Raw genomic sequence first — 16542 nt, 5'->3', positions numbered from 1 at the left:
CTCCCTCTCTCCCTCTCTCCCTCCCTCTCTCCACCCTTTTGTTTTCTGCATCAAGAGTGGGAGAAACGGATCTGGAATCCGGCCCGGCGTTTTTATGGGTTGGAAGGGATGAGATGAGGAATCTGCGGCAAATTGTGGGGCTTGATTTGGCGAGGCCTATTAGAGGGAAATTGTTGCTCGGCTGCGGCGGGAGGGGCTCTGAGGCTCCCCCCTTCCGTAGAGAAATCACAGATTGTTTTAGCCATTGTTACTTTTTACATTTTGCAAAAATTCTCTTGCAATAGGAAAATATAAAAATACTTTAAAGCCACCGATTATCCTCATTACTAACCTTAAACTCAAGGAGTGCACCCTTCCAGATCTCCACCCTAAGGTACACCGCATTGAAAAGGAGAGTGTTGAGCTGGAGATGTAGCTTGGTGCTACAGGGCCTGGGTTCAATCCCACGTCCTGAAAAACAAAATGTTGCACAGTTTTGTGTTTTTTCTGTTTCACTCACAAACATTTAAAAAAAAATTGCACTCAGTTTTCCAGGGCTGACTGTCAATTCATAGGTAGGGTTTTTCAGATTGCAGTGTGTGTAGTCTTGGACAGCCTCAGGGGGCCTTTGTGGTGTTTGCCCTGACCGTGCATTTTTGTCTTTGCCACAGTAGGGTGTTGGGGACACTGTGGACAGACATACTTGCAAGCCTGAGGCCAGTTTGCAGAGATGTCATTGGCAGTATTTTAGAGTGTTTTTGTAAGTTATTACGATACATTTAACATTGCTATGGGTGAATGGATGGCTTTTCCAAACTCATTCTGGGACATGCGTTTTTTTCCCCCTAAAATAAAGAAAGTAAAAAGGACAGGATTTTTTAGGTGCCAATTGGGCCTCTTTGTACTTAGTATGCAAGACAGCTTAGAAAGAAGGCACCAAACACTAAAGCAGGTTATTACAATGAGGGCTTGGGACAGCTGCCAGGGAGCTGGCAGGAGGCAGAGCCCCAGGATTTCCCCACCAGTGGGGGAGCTCAGACTGGCAACCTCACTTTTATTGTTCTGCTGTTGGGGCAGAGGTGGCAGGACTTTTCCCTGGAGCTGGAGGGCACCTAGGACTCCTAATAGCCTGTGGCTATGGAGTCAGGGCTAGGCTGGGGATGGCGGAAATGACCTTCACAATCTGCTTGGTCCCTCTAACAGAGCAGGTTTCCTGGTCCTGTCTACTTCGGTTGTAGGTGGAAACCTTTCTCTTTTAAAGAAACCACAGCCTATAAATGGAGCCTGTTTACTTATTCTGGATAGGAAGGCCATGGAAGAGTGGAACCTTGGCCTTTTAAGTGCTTCTGTGACTAACTCATGATGAAAATAAGTCTGTCATCTCCTCTGCAAAACTTTTATTGTTTGCTTATAACCGACCAGAGAGAAGTCCAGAACCTCTGAGCAGAGGCGGCTTCAGGAAAGGAGTTGCAGTCTGACCCCAGCCCAGGAGCGGCTCAGGCTTGTGCTGCAGTTCTAAAAGGCGGTGGTGCAGTGTCCTGTTTGTGGCATACACAGCTTTTATTTACCTTTGTCTTTAAAATATGACAGTCCTCATCTGGATGTGGTGGCTCACACCTGTAATCCCAGCACTTGGGAGGCTGAGGCAGGAGAATCGCTGTGAGTTCAAGGCCAGCCTGGGCTAACTACTGAGTTCCAGGTCAGTCTCAACTACATAGTGAGACCCTGTCTCAAAAATAAAAACAAACATATGGCAGTCCTTATGATTCCTGGAGAAAACATTAGAAAACACAAGGAAGCCAAGGAAAAACTAATTGTAGTCTCACTACCTAGGGATAACATTGTAAATACTTTAAATATTTGTGTCCTGCAGCTTCTTTTAAAATTCTGGTAGAAACACTTATTTTATTATACAGAATAGTGTGGTGCTGAGTCCATTGTTTCATAACTCTTTAGCACTTTATTTTTAGAAGTAGCAGAAACAATAGATACTTGGAGTGCTCATAGGAAGATTTCCCAAGCAACCTGCCTGGCAAATCTAGTCACAGAATCTGGCCAGAATGGAGAGGGAGAGGTAGCACTTGGCTATAAATGTTTACAGTTCTCTGAAACTCCAGCGAGATTGAGAGGGAATTGTGTGGCGCCGGGTGGTGAGGGCGGCTCCTTTTACCTTTTTGTTTATTTTTTGGTGCTGGAACTACAACCTAGGGCCTTGCCCTTAGGTCACCTATGTAAGGCAAGTGCTCCCCTGGGCTATATTCCCCACCCACAGACTCCTGGTTCTGGCTCTACCACTCTTCTTGTTTTGTTTTGAGACAGGGTCTCACTATGCAGTTCAAGTTGTTCTTCTGAACTCACTACTGTAGCCCAGGGTGCCCTTGAACTTGCTGTGATCCTCTTGCCTCAGCGGAGTGCTGGGATCACTGGTGTGCACCACCACACCCACCCTGTTTAAAATTTTTTTTTTCTCTTTTGAGACAAGAGTCTCACTATGTAGTTGAGACTGACTTGGAACTCACTACGTAGCCCAGGCTGGTTTCGAACTCACAGTGATCCTCCTGCCTCAGCCTCCTGAGTGCTGGGATTACAGGCATGTGCCACCATGCCTTTAAATATTTTTAATAAGATAATCACTAAGTTTCATTTGTCTTACTCCAGGATGGATTCAGAAGTTACAGTAAGTAATTGGAGCTAGGGTCTCATTCTGTCAGTGGTAGGCCAGCTGCACATCTTCCTGAGTTCCAATGTATTCCTACTGTCTGTGTGGCTCCTTGCAGTCCCATGTCAGCAGCCCTGGGCTTTGGTGGGCAGCTGTCCAATGTTGCTGATCCCCCTGCCTTCTGACTACTGGTGAAAGGAGGGGGAGGATAGAGCCCTGTTACCAGTAAGATGCTTGTGGGTGCAGTGCTGTGATTTCCCTCAGAGACAGTGGGCCTGCTCCTGTAGGCTATCATGGCTGGTGTTTTGACATTATTCTGGATTTTCTAAGAAGGTGTTTTGGGGGATTAGATTTTGGGGATTAGGTTCTCTTTTTTTAGCTGTTTTTGAGATTAGCTTTTAAATGAGTGGATTTTCTTATGTAAAACATATTAAAATTGACGCTTAAAAGTTGTCCATACTTGTGGGGTGCCAGTGATGCCAGCAAATGTACACAGTGTAGTGGTCAAATCGGCACGCAGATCTGTCTCTGCAGACATTTTTCACTTCTCGGTAATGAAGTCATCCAGAGTCCTTTGCTCTGCTGTCCTTATGCTCAGTACTCCTCTCCTGTGGACAGAACTGGAACCCACTCCCTGTCTGGCTGTAACTCAAAACCATTGACCAACCTTTCTCCCTTGCTGCTTCCCCTCAACTGTCCCCAGGCTCTGGTAATTGCTGTCCTACTCTCAACTGCTGTGAGAACAGCTCAAGAATCCTCCACATCTCAACGAGACTATACGGCACTTGTCTTTTGGTGCCTAACTTAATGCATGTAACAGGGTTGCCCAGTTCTAGCTATGTATCACAGGACACTAGCCTGCTTGCTTTCTTTATTTCTTTATTTCTTCTTATGGTGCTGAGGATCAAACTTGGGGCCATATTTGTGCTAGGTGAAGCCTTGACTCCCGAGCTACACCCTAGTCCAGCCTTACCCCACCCCTTTTTTTTTGGTACCGGGATCGAACTCGGATCCTTGTGCTTGTGAGGAAGGCGGTAGAACCACCGAGCTAAATCCCCAGCCCAGCAGCCTTACCCTATTTATGGCTGTGAATATTCCGCTGCATCTAGTACATCCCTGCTCATGCATGGACCACACTGTGGCCGTTTCTGTGTCTGCCTGCTGTGGACAGAGCTGCAGGAGATGCCGCCATGCGGGTGTCCCCTTGGCATTGTGAATCAGCACAGGGACCTTCGGTCTGAGTGCTTCCCGCACCAGCTGGTCCTCAGGGGCGGGCATCTGCAGTTTACCTTGTTTCTGACACTGTGTAAGTGGAGTCAGCCGCAGAGCCCATAGGTTAAGGGTTCAGTCCCTCAGATCTGCCCTCATGGATGTGTCACAAGTCAGGCCTCCCTCTTTGGGTGTGAGGGTAGCGAGGATCTCCCTCAGCTTGGGGAAGCACCTTACTTACGTCTGCATCGTGTCCGTCCTGGCCAGGAGTGTGATGCCTTGAAGCAGGAGCGGCCAGATGGAAGCCCTGGGGAGAGCGGGTGTGGGAGCGCACGTGACTGAATCCTGAATCCCTAGTGTCAGCTTGGCCTCCCGCTCCTCTGCTCCTGCTGGAGCAGAGATTTTGGGAGATTTTGGGAGCTGGCAGGGAGACCTAATCCATCTGTCCCCTCCTGTTGATGAAGGCCTTACAGAAACTCAACCTGACAGTCCCTTGTACCAGCTCCTTAGAACAAATCCCTTCTTCTGGGTGGGGAGGGCTGGAGTGTTTTCTGGAGAATCCTCTGTTCTGCACAGTTGTCTTGTCTCTTAGGAAATGTCACTCCCTCACTTCTGCATCTCGGCCATTTGTCTGTTTTGGTTTTTTGAGACAGGGTCTCACTATGTAGTCGAGATTGCCCTGTAACTCACTGTGTAGCCCAGGCTGGTCTCAACTCACAGGGATCCTCCTGCCTGAGCCTCCTGAGTTCTGGGATTACAGGCGTGCAGCACCACGCCCAGCTTGTTTATTTGTTATTTTTTGAGACAGGGTCTGGATATTAGTTCAGAATGACATTGAATTCATTATGAAGCCTAGGTAGAAGCCTAGAATTGGAGATACTCCTGCCTCAGCCTCCCAAGTGCTGGGATTATAGGCATGTGCCACCATGCCTGGTGTTTCAGCCATTTTTAAATAACTTTTTGGTGTCAGGGATGAAAGGCAGGGCCCTGAGCATGGTAAGCCCAGACTCCACCCCTGAGCACCAGCCCAGCCCTACAAGATATCTAAAACATTTTCCATGACCTGCAAGAAGCAATTCCCTTGTGCCCTTCACCGGGTCTCCCCAAATGTTAGACGTTGAGCATAGTTGTTGGGTCCTTCTGGCTCTCTAAAAGCATCTTTCTTTGCACTGCTTGCAAGTCATTTGCATCCTTGGTGTCCTTCACCCACAAGCACTTTCGTGTATACTTCCAAAAACCAAGGCTGTCCTCCCAGGCTGGGGTGACCCACAGCCCTGTGCAGTGCTGCAGCCCCAGACGTGCAGTCAGAGTGGGGCCCGTAAGAAACACAGGAAAGTTGCAATGATGGGGTCATGCGAGAAGAAAAGAAGAAAACAGAATTTCCTACATCTTTTCTTTTTCTTTAAAGAGCAAGGCTGCATGTAACTTAGAAACTCATGACAGAAGTCAGACGTGGTGGCACCCCTCTAGTTCCAGCTACTCAGGAGGCTAAGGCAGGAAGATCACTGGAGCCCAGGAGTTGAAAGCGGGCCTTAGCAACATAGTGAGTCCTCACTGAGAGAACCACCAGAACCCCACGACACTGTGAGATGTGAGCAGGGGAACCACTGAAGGTCAGGGCTGGTTTTCCCTCCATTCTAGAGTGGGGCCTTAGGACAGATATCGAGGGGCAGTTAGACCCAGGATCTTGGTGAGTTGCAATTTGGGGTACAGCAGAGTGGTTTTTCTCAGCCTTTCTACATAGTTTACAAAGAAAGTAGCTCTGTTTACCATTGACCAGAACCTCATTCATCATAAATATGGGGGGTGTGGCCCAGGCCACAGAGTTAATCTAGGCAGGCTCTGGCCTCCCAGTGATAAGGAGTAGACTTGGCTGTTGCCAGCAGAAGGCTGGAAGCAATGGGTTGTGAGAATGTAAAGAATGCAAAAGAAATTTATCTCCTGCCCTGGGTGCTATGATCTTTGATAGTTGCTTTGCTTTGCGTTTAATTTCAAGATGGACCAGGCACAGGGCCTGTGCTCTCCTCCTGGGTGCTGGCGCCCTCTGTGGGTAGACACCCACTGTCCTGGTAGAGAACAAGCCGCAAGGGAGGCCAAGTCCCTGGCTCTTCACTCCAATCCAAATGCTTGCGTGAGCTCCAAGGCTGGACTGGGACGGGTAGATGATCCTGTGTCCTCCTGCCAAGGCAGTGGTGGTTTTATAAAGCTGCCCCACCCTCCACAAACACAGGGACCTGTAGAGGCAGCACTGAGCAAAGGAAAACGGCCATCGTGTGCCACCTTGCCCTTGTGGGAAGGACTCCATCAGTCCCTGGTAACCAAGCTGCAGCACGGAGAGGCCCAGGACCCTGCCACTGTTCCCATATCAGGGAAGGTGATGCAGTTCTTGGAGAAGAGAGTCCAAGACAGCCTGTGCCCTAGTGGGAGGCACCCAGGAGCCCAGGCTGTGTGGACCCAGGGGCTGTGCTGTCCTCGGAGGTGGCCCCTAGCCCTGGTTGCCCTCCTGGCCAGACAGGGTGGTAGCCTTGGACCCAACCTGTAGGGTCCAAGTCTGCATTCTGTTGTTGCCTCCTCTAGCAAGCAAGCCTCTTGCAGTTGGATAGTGTCACTATGAACCATTTTAGGGAAAGTAGGAAAATAAAACCAATGCAACTGAAGACTTGTGAATGTTCTCACATTAAAGCGCATTGCAGACAGCTCCAGGGCCAGTGGCTGGAGCAGGGCTTGTGGCTACACCCTGCTCAGGGTTGGCCTTGCGGGGGTCAGGGACCCCGGGATGCACTGCTGCCACTCTCCACTCTTACAAGCACCACAGGGGCTTCCTGGTGGTTCTGCAGAAGCCTCGACATCTCCCTTCCACTGAGGAGGAAGTGAGATCCCAAGGTTTCCAGCCCTACCTATCCGTGTGGAGATGACCACACTGTTGGGAGACCAGGCATTACACCTTCCTTTCCACAGTGCTAGGTAGAAGTTGGAAGCTTTTAGAGGAAGATCAGGCTATAGAAACTTTAAAAATAGGCATTCGTGGGCCACAGTGCATTTCGGTGACTTAAGCTGGGAGAGTAATTTAGAAGCCAGGTACTCAGATGATCAAAAAAGGAAAAAACAGGCTGCGTATTGGAAGGCAATCAATCCTCCCACTGCGTAGAAAGGGGGACAGTGAGGGCTAAAAAAAAAAAAAAAAAAAAGAATTAGCGACTTGTGTGATTTCAGAGTACATGAGGGCTGGGAGGTCAGTGCTCAAAGACACACTCCGAGCTGGCCACTGTTTATTGGGTACACACAATAATTGGAAAGAGTACCAGGTGACTCGGGGTGGTGGTAATCCTATGCCAGTGTGGATCTTAGGTCATGAGAATCTCATGTTGATGAGGGCCATAAGGAGAGTATTCTTACAATAGTAGGTGGGCCAAGTAGCAGAATAGTAAGTTGTCCTTCCCCCAAGTGAAACCTTTATTTTTTATTACTATTGTTCTTGGGTCTTAAAGAACCAGGATGTCTTCAGCTGATATACTGTTGCCCTTAAGTGTCACTGTATCATGGGACCATTGAGGCCTCAATTTGTGACTGGAGGCAAAATGGAGTTAATGTTTCCACATGCCATAGCCTGCTTGCGGACATGGTGGTGGCATTAGGCCTTAGACAGCTATAGTCATACTTTAATTATGAAATGATTTCCCCCAAAATTTATTTAGGAAGGCTCTGGACACTGTGGAAGACCCAACTCTGGTTGCAGGAATCTTACTATGATCGTGGAGTTTGCTTAATGAATCTGTTAGAAATGCCGTGTGAGTGGGGATTTAGCTCAGTGGTGCCACCACCTGCGTCGCAAGTGAAAGGTCCCAAGTTTGATCCCCCCTGTTCCTCATCTGTACCTTTTCCTCAGTCTTGAGTCCTGCCTGATTTTGTTTCTGCCATGTGGTGTTTCAATCTGTGTGCGCACTGCATAATGAGTCTGCTCGGTTGTCCCTTCTGCGTGACATTCAGGCTTCCTCTAGCTGTTTATGACGTTCCGCACACAATCCTACCCTAAGTGTCCTGTGCTAGCGCTGTTTACTCATCTTGCTGCTTCTGTGTGCTCTGTTGGGTCCTCTGTAACCTGGCATTATTCCTTGACATTGTGGAGAAGTTTATTGGTGCACTTCTGTCCTCGTTAGGTGCTGAGTGGCTGTAGCCCAGTGGCTCTGTCCCTGTTCTGGTTTTGAGGCCACAGACCTGGCCTCCATCCTCTGGGCCACCACCCCTTAGGGTGGAAGAAATTCTTTGGGCTCAGGAAGTTCTAATCTGCACTTCCCTCAGGATTAGCTGTGCTGTGTGTTGTCATATTTTTCTTTGGTTTTTGAGATAGGGCCTCGCTATGTAGCCTATCCTCCTGCCTCAGTCCTGGGCCTACGAGTGCTAGGCCTACAGGCCTTTGCTACCACACCTGGTAACCCTTTGCATTTTTGAGAGGAGAAACATCTGCTCAGGGTCTCTGCGCAGGGGTATATCCTTAGCCCTTTTCTTGTTTTAATTTTATGTTGGGCATCTTGACAGGCTGCAGGCTTGCTCCCAAGCATAGTGTTTTCTGATTAACAGCACCTCAGAAAATGTTCCTTCTGGGCAGATCCATTGTGAGATGAGGGCTTTAGGAAAGCTGCTCTTGGTGCTGGGAGGAGAATGGGGAGGGCTCTCAGCACTCACTCAGGCCCAGGGAGCTGTGCGCAGTCACCCTGGATAAAGCATCCCGCGGGGCACTGCTGGCTCTTCCACCAATCCAGGCCAGCACCGTCCCCTGCTTGGGGACCGTACGGTTCTCTTGTGTCCTGGGAGTGGCACTTGGGGCTTCCCTCTGTCTGAGTCTAACTGAGCTTCAAGCCGGCTTCAAACTCTTGGGTCCAAGCATCCTCCCGAGTCAGCCTCCAAGTCCACACCCCACAGTTAATTTGGAAATAGTCCCAGTGTGAGGCCAGGCTGTGCTCATCCTGCGCCCACCGCATCCCAGCCATGAGGCTGCCATGTCTTCCCCGGAGCCTGGTGGGGGCGAGGGCCATGCGGGCGGCTGTCCCATGGAGCTGCACATCTGTCCACTTCTGCCTGTGGGTGAAGGTGAAGTCTGAGTCTCTCTCTCCTTTGCAGCGTATCTATTACCTTTCCCTGGAGTTCTACATGGGCCGCACGCTTCAGAACACCATGGTGAACCTGGGCCTCCAGAACGCATGTGATGAAGCCATCTATCAGGTACGGGCCTGGTGGCAACTTCCAAGTGGCCTCTTGACGCACAGGTGACATCAGGATGTGCCGCCCATGTGGTGGGTGTGTGTCCTGTAGTTGGGAGGAGCTCATGGTGGTGCTTTTCCTTCTTGGGCACAGAGAGTGCTGAGAGGGACCAGTGACCAGCATCCCTCCCCAGAGCAGTTTTAGACCACACCATTTCTCTTTGTGTAGTGGAGCCATCCCCTCCCTCTGTCTGCTCCAGGGGACTGGGTCTGGGGGTTGCAGTGCTGCCCTGTCCCTATCTCGGGGGTCCAGGTGCTTGGTCCCTCCCAGCTGGGCCCTCTCCTCCTGCCTTGCCCCATTTTCTGGGCCTGGCAGAGAGGTTCTGGTGACCCTGACTCCTCCTTCAAGCCTTGTGCCCCACGCTGCCTTCCTATGGTGGTTTGGGTTGGGAGGGTACTGGGGAGGCTTCCGCGACACAAGACTAGCATGGCCATGAGGTGACTTGGCCTTAGGGACCCCATCTCCTCCAGGGTTTCCCTCAGGCTCAGTCAAGAGTAATTCTGTAGCTCAGGATTTCAGTTGGTGCCACAAAAGGCCAAGACTGCACTCCCCAGCATGGGATTTTATGCTCAAAATGAGGTGACACCGAGGTTACCAGACATGACTGTGGTTAGTCCATTCTCTGGATACTAATGCCAGGCCGTGTCTGTGGGGAGTGAGGAACATGCATATCTTGTGGATTTCTCAGCCGAAGGAAGTGCTTTTTTTTTTAAACATTCTTTTACACATAACAAGGATTTGGGAACCGTGTACAATATCTGTTAATGATTTTATCACACAATGCGTTAATTACAGAGACCAGGGAAGTGCAGGTGAGCGTGTACCCTTTAAACTTTGCACATTTTTTTCTTTTCTTTTTTTTGAGACAGGGTCTCACTGTGTAGTTGGCACTGACCTGGAGCACATTATGTAGCCCAGGCTGGTCTCGAACTCTCAGCGATCCTCCTGCCTCAGCCTCCCAAGTGCTGGGATTACAGGCGTGCACCACCACGCCAGGCTGCACATTTTTTTCTTAAAAGTTACTTTACTCGCAGTTTAGATGGTTACCCTTGCAGATGAGAGTTTTTCCTGAGGAAGGGCTGTCACTGTCTCGGCCTCCATTGGCTGGGCCCCCTGGACATGGGGGGCTGTGTGAGGAGGAAGCTGGGTGCCACATATCTGCAGGTCAGATGCCCAGCCACTGCCTGCCAGGAGGACTGGCTCCTCACTCACGAGGAGCAGCTGGGAAAGTCACCTCTCGCACCGTCGCTGGCCTCCCTAGCACCACTGTCTTGGCATCCTGGTTACTTGAGCCACAAAGGACTTGAACAGACCTTTCCCCAAAACACACAGTGCTCAGGTGGCACACGGAAAGATGCTCACCCTCATTAAGTACTAGAGACACGGGGGTCACAGTGGTAACCAGAGCCACTCGTGCCCACTGAGGGCTGCAGTCATGAAGTGTGCACAGTGTGGGTGTCTGCTACAGGCTTGGAATGACCGTGTGACCTTCCACTCCGAGGAGGTGTGAGCTACAGAAAACCTGAGCCAGGCTTCACAGCTGTGTATTCATGAACCCCAGTGGAAAGAGTGCAGATGTACATCAGTCAGGGACTGGATGGGTAGCGTGTTGTTTTTTTTGTGTGTGTCTGGTGTTTTTTTGTTTGTTTGTTTTTTGTTTTTTGTTTTTTTTGTTTTTTGAGGCAAGGTTTCACCATGTAGTGAGACTGACCTGGAACTCACTATGTAGCTCAGTCTGGTCTTGAACTCAACAGCAATCCTCCTGCCTCAGCCTCCCAAGTGCTGGGATTACAGGTGTGCGCCACCACGCCTGGCTGGTGGTTTTAAGTTAGTAGTTTTTCAAATCAGTACTTTTTAATAGAAACAACCAAGTATCTGTCAAAGAATTTTGAGACCAATTAAAACAAATTTAATAAAAAGTACTTATTTTTCATTAAACTTTTGATTTATATTAGCATGTAGTGAGTTCCTGTTACTTTTAAATGAATTTACACATGTATATATGTACACAGACTTTTAAATTTTTCTGCATTTTATTTCTAATTTGATAATTGGTAATAAATAAAACCACACAAACACAAGCTCTTTGGAGCCTTCTAAGCCCAGAAAGTTTCAGAGCTGCTGGCCGAGATAATGTGAGCAACTTGTAGAGTTTGGGCCTCGAAGTTTTGTTCATGGAATATTTAAGGTAACTGTGTCTGAGAGGCTAGATTTGTATTCCAGCCTGATTGTAGGACAGTCACGTTGTTGTGGCTTTGCTGCTTTTTCTCTGATTTTTAACATGCCATATTTATCTCACAAGAGTGTGTGAATTCAGTTAGTTTAACCACAGGAAAAGTACTTTTAGGTTTTGGCTTTAAAAAAATGTCATGTAACTATCATTTGACTGTGAAATTAGAGAATTTCTAAGACCTTTTGGTGTTGGTGCTTTTGTCCCATTTACTTGAGAAGCTGAGGCAGAAAGATTGGCTAAACCTCGAAGATCAAGGCCAACCTGGGCAACATAGCAATACTATGTCTCAAAACTCAAAAACAAGACTTCAAACTGTTGGTTTCATATTGAGGCTACATGTTACAATCTACTTACTATGAATTGGTTGACAACCTGGCAATTCATATATATTTGGCTAATAAACCATGTCTAGTTCTGACTGCTGAATTAGCTTTTGGAATACCTGAAAACTTTCATTTCCGTGCATGGATTTAACATCAAGTTTTAACACTGGATTTTCAAGGCTAGGAGAAGTAGGTTCTTACACAGTACTATAAGTTCACAAGATTTAAAATCTCTCAGCCTGTGGTTGGGGGCAGCGTTGTTAAGATGTTGCCTTTGTGTCTGCAGCTGGGGCTGGACTTGGAAGAGCTGGAGGAGATAGAAGAGGACGCCGGCCTGGGGAACGGAGGCCTGGGCCGCCTGGCTGGTGAGGGTCTTGAAAAGCCCCAACTCCGGGGATGCGAGCCTCCCTCAGAACGGGTTGCAGATATGTTCTTCCGGTCTCACAGTTGCCATGGAGACTGAGCTGCCCAGAGTTGGGGACACTGGTGCCGGGAAGGAGCCTGGGATGCCAACCACATTCCAGGGTCCCACAGCTGCAGCGTGGGTGCAGGACTGAGGGACAGGGTGACTGAGAATGTGGCCCATGTGCAGGGTGCAGCTGTGGCTTCCCCGAAGTGAGCACAGAGCCCTGGGCCTGTGAGATAGCTCACATGTCAGAGAGCTGCCCAGCGGTTTTTCTGCTTTAATCCTTCTTGCTGGCTCTTGGGGTGGAGGGTGTGGGAAAGGATGTGGCAGACATTGTGGTTTGAGTTTGTGTCTGCGTGTGGGGACAACAGGGGTGGTCCGCTCCTTGCTTGAATCCTGGCTCTATCGAGGGTTGCTGTGTATGGACTTGGGATGTTTATGTTTTCAGTTTTAAATTCTTCAGGAATTCTAAATGCAATATGTTCTCTTAAAACACATGGATCTTGGGCTGGGGATTTAGCTCAGTGGTGCTGCCGCCTGCCTAGCAAGGACCCAAGTTTGATCCCCAGTACCAAAACAAAAAACGAAAAACACATGGATCTAAATAAAGAAAGCCCCCTGGAATAGGAACTTAGCTCAGTGGTTCTGCCACCTGCTTCGCAAGTATAAGGTGCCAAGTTTGATTCCCGGTACCAAAAACCAAAAAACAACGAAAAAAAAAAAAACTCCCACCTGCCCCATCCCCCACGTATCCCTCACACCCTCCTCCAAAAGGCCAGGTGACCACCCCCAAGACCTCCTCCTTTGTCCCTGGTGGGGCTGGGCTGTCACCAGCCTCTTGCTCTGTCCTTGTGTGGATCCGTTTCCCAAGTGGAGGGAAGCTCAGCCTCCTAGATCCTAGAGTCCACCAAGGTCCAGTGTTCCCTTATTAGCCCTACGGCATCCTGGGCACACCACAGCACCCCCTCCAAAGAACTGAGCAGGCTCTGACCTGGCTGTGCTGATCGTCTGTGATCTGTGGTTACATTTTTCAGCCTGTTTCCTCGATTCAATGGCCACCCTGGGTCTGGCAGCTTATGGCTATGGGATCCGCTACGAGTTTGGGATTTTCAACCAGAAGATCGTCGATGGCTGGCAGGTGGGTGACACTGGGTCTCCTCAGGGTTTTCAGCTCTTGCCCATCCTCAGGAGGCAGCCAATGATGCCTTCCTCCATGTGGGTTGGCCAGGCCAGTCCTGGGGGAGCCCTTGGCAGAGTCCCAGGGGTGATGAGAAGTGGTAGCGGGGTGGACACAGAAGCCCAGTGGAGCATCACCAAGACCCCAGATGGGTACAGGACACCTGAGGTGCATGCTGGCTTCTTAGGTGTCACACTGGGTGCAGGGTGTGCTCTGGAGGCCAAACGTGGGACCGGTGAGTAGCTAGAGGGGCAGTGGTGGTACTTTGGTCTCCACCTTTGGCCTTTGCTCACCAACATGAGGGAGCAGCTTCCAGTATGGCCAGAGGCTGGACTCCCAAGGAACATGATGTTGACGGGTGTCAGCCACCATGTCAGAGCGTCAAACCGAGGCCAGATGAGATATGAAAACAATGTGAGGTGGAGGCCTGGGTGCCCATGTGGTCAGGACTATATGGCAAGGAGGGCCTGGTGTTGGCATGGCAGGGACCGCGCACATAGTCTATGCCAGTCTCACTGCTCTGGGCTACTGCAGACATGGCATTTGAGTGTGGAAGTCACTCCTGTTCCACTTGGTGGTGAAAGGTTTGTGATAACATTGGGTCCCTACGTGTCATGTGCTGCAGCTGGTCTGGTGAGAAGAGACTTGATGGAGGGCTTTGGGTCTGGTAACTGTGCAGTTATTGGGCTTGATGGCGGGATGTGTCTGGCTCATGTCTCACCATGTGTAATATCTATGGCGAAATTGGTGGGTGTGGATATGCATATTTCTACTGATCTGGTGCTATGGGCGCTGTTCTCTGGCAGTCAGCTGTGGGGGCAGGGCCTGGTGGGGAGCAGTGTGCTCAGCACTGTCCTGGATCCTGTGAGCACCAGGCCCAGCATTCATGGCTTTTTTTTTTCCCCCCTAAGTACTGAGGATTAAACACAGGGCCTTCACAGTGAGCTATGACCCCAGCTTTTTTAATTTTGAGACACAACCTTGCTAAGTCCCTAAACTGTCCAGGTTAGACTGGACCTTGCAAACCTCCTGCCTCAGTCTCCTGGAGACCTGGACCCAGAATGCTCATTTTCTAGCAAATTAGCTTGGCTGGTGTAGGAAGCCTGATAAGCAGGCTGGGTTCTTTCTGTCTGGTGCTGGTTGCTGTTTGATCTCAGCCCCTCTCTCTGCCCCAGATGGAAGAGGCAGATGACTGGCTGCGCTATGGCAACCCCTGGGAGAAGGCCCGGCCTGAGTACATGCTGCCTGTGCATTTCTATGGGCGTGTGGAGCACACGGCCGAGGGTGTGCGGTGGCTGGACACACAGGTATGGAGCCCAGGGCCTGAGTTTACTTTCCTCACATGCTTAGTTGGTGCACCTTGGCAGATGTCCCCAGCACAGAAGCCACCACACACAACCAGTGGCACGCCATGGGGAGCCCACGGGGGCTGTGGCTGCACCAGGTGTCTTCTGCTGTGACACCACAGTGCTGACTCAGTGGTCCCTGGCTCGCAGCACTCAGCATAGAGGCTAAGCTTGAGCTATCTTCGATCTGAGCAGCAGAGTATGGACCCTGTGTTCCCATGTGTGTCTGAAGATGAGGGTCAGGGTCCAGGGGACTGGAAGGGAGGACTGTCCCCCTGTGGATGAGCTCATGGAGCAAGTGAAGGCTAGACAGGAGACAGGAAGGTAAGTGTCACAGTGGTGGTATTGGTGCTGTTGCCCATGGTGTCAGAGCTGAGGCCCTTGGCCGGTGTAGAAGGCTGGGTCCTACATAGAGCTCACCTCTCAGCCAGTGGTAGGGAGGGCAGGAGGACAGGATGGCGGGATGCCGGGGCTGCTGCAGGGCTGCCTATGCCTCTCACTTATGTGGTACCTGGTGTGGGCGAGTAGCCGGGTAGGGTGAGTGAAGAGGCACCTACTGACTGCACCACGTGTGTCCCTATTACCAGGTGGTGCTGGCCATGCCCTATGACACCCCAGTGCCTGGCTACAAGAATAACACGGTCAACACCATGAGGCTCTGGTCCGCCAAGGCACCCAGCGACTTCAAACTGCAGGACTGTACGTTCGGCCACACCCACTCCTGTCTGGTAGCTGCCCCCAAGCCTTGCACCCAGCACTCCCGGCCTGCCACTCTCTGCAGAGAGCAGAGCAGCCCCTGGGGTCTCTGAGAGTGAGCAGGAGGGGCATGAGTGTGGCACTGTGACCACCAGGTCCCAAGGAAAGAGAAAGGGGGCTGTGGGGTGGGACGGGGGCTCTGCTGCTTTGCCTCAGCCAAAGCTCTGGGGACCTGGAGGGGTCACTGCCTTCCCCTCCCCGTCTCTCCACAGTCAATGTCGGGGACTATGTCCAAGCCGTCCTGGACCGGAACCTGGCGGAGAACATCTCCAGGGTGCTGTACCCCAATGACAACGTGAGTAGCTCCTGGGACGGACCACGTCAGCCAGCTGGCCCATTCCTGGGGAGGATTGGAGGATGGAGGCTGGGCCAACCTTACATGGCTGGAGGAGAGGCCAGGTGTGACTTAGGTCCTCCTGTCTGAGTGCAGGCCGGTTGGCCACTCTGAGAGACGGGACATTTCCCCCTCTGATCCTCCTCACCCTATCTCCCTTGACCCCTCATTCTTCGAGGAAGAGGTATAGGTAGAGCTCCAGGCCTTGGGCCAGGCCGGGTCACTCCATCTGTCCTGAAGGACACAGTACCTTGTGACACCTGGGAGGTCTGCTGAGACCTGCCATGTGCTCGGCAGTGGCCACAGCTGGATTCTGCTGCCACTTGTGCATAGTGGACTTGATGTCTGGTGGCTTCTTGTTGCCTTACAGAGGGCCATGGTGGGCGTAGCCCAAGTGCATGCTCATACATACAGGGCTCTGGGTTCCATACCTAGCACCAGAAGAGCAAGCAGAGTCCTTGGAGCTTGTCTGTCCTGGTGGCTCTGTTTTGGGAAGTGCTCGTTCCACTCTGTCACCACGATCTATATGGGCAGCAGAGGCACTGGTGCTGCTGGCTCGGGCTCCAGGCATTCTGGCCTGTGGGTGCAAAGGACACTGTGCTCAGATGTCGCATCTCCACATGGCCCTGGTGTCCTGGCTACTGAGGGACCAGGCACCACATGCTCTGCTGTTCGTCACACAGGCAAGGGGCACTTTGTCTTTGCTCTTCTGTCAGAAGATGACACTGGGTGCTGGTAGTGTTGGGCAGCGGGGTAAGACCGCTTGTAACCTCGGCCTGTGACCCCGAGTGACACCTCATCCAGGCCTCCTGTGGGGATGCAAAGGACCAGAATCAGGGCAGGTGGGCTGTGCAGGACCCC

General features: G+C 50.9%; 1 protein-coding gene across 1 annotated transcript in view; it reads left to right on the top strand.

Moving 5' to 3' along the window:
* Pygb (glycogen phosphorylase B) overlaps nt 1-16542 on the top strand; it is a gene marked incomplete at its 5' end in the record, with an annotated part of 28608 nt that overhangs the window by 575 nt on the left and 11491 nt on the right. The window contains 6 exons of the mRNA XM_010625626.2: nt 8966-9067; nt 11949-12027; nt 13103-13206; nt 14421-14552; nt 15179-15290; nt 15560-15642. Coding sequence (XP_010623928.1) covers nt 8966-9067; nt 11949-12027; nt 13103-13206; nt 14421-14552; nt 15179-15290; nt 15560-15642 — 612 coding nt within the window. The remainder of the gene's footprint in view (nt 1-8965; nt 9068-11948; nt 12028-13102; nt 13207-14420; nt 14553-15178; nt 15291-15559; nt 15643-16542) is intronic.

Source organism: Fukomys damarensis, unplaced genomic scaffold (genome assembly GCF_012274545.1).
Source record: "Fukomys damarensis isolate Sample0158 unplaced genomic scaffold, DMR_v1.0_HiC HiC_scaffold_7, whole genome shotgun sequence".
Lineage (NCBI taxonomy): Eukaryota > Metazoa > Chordata > Mammalia > Rodentia > Bathyergidae > Fukomys > Fukomys damarensis.
The sequence above is the reverse complement of the archived record's forward strand: the minus strand, read 5'-3'. Positions and strand labels throughout refer to the sequence as shown.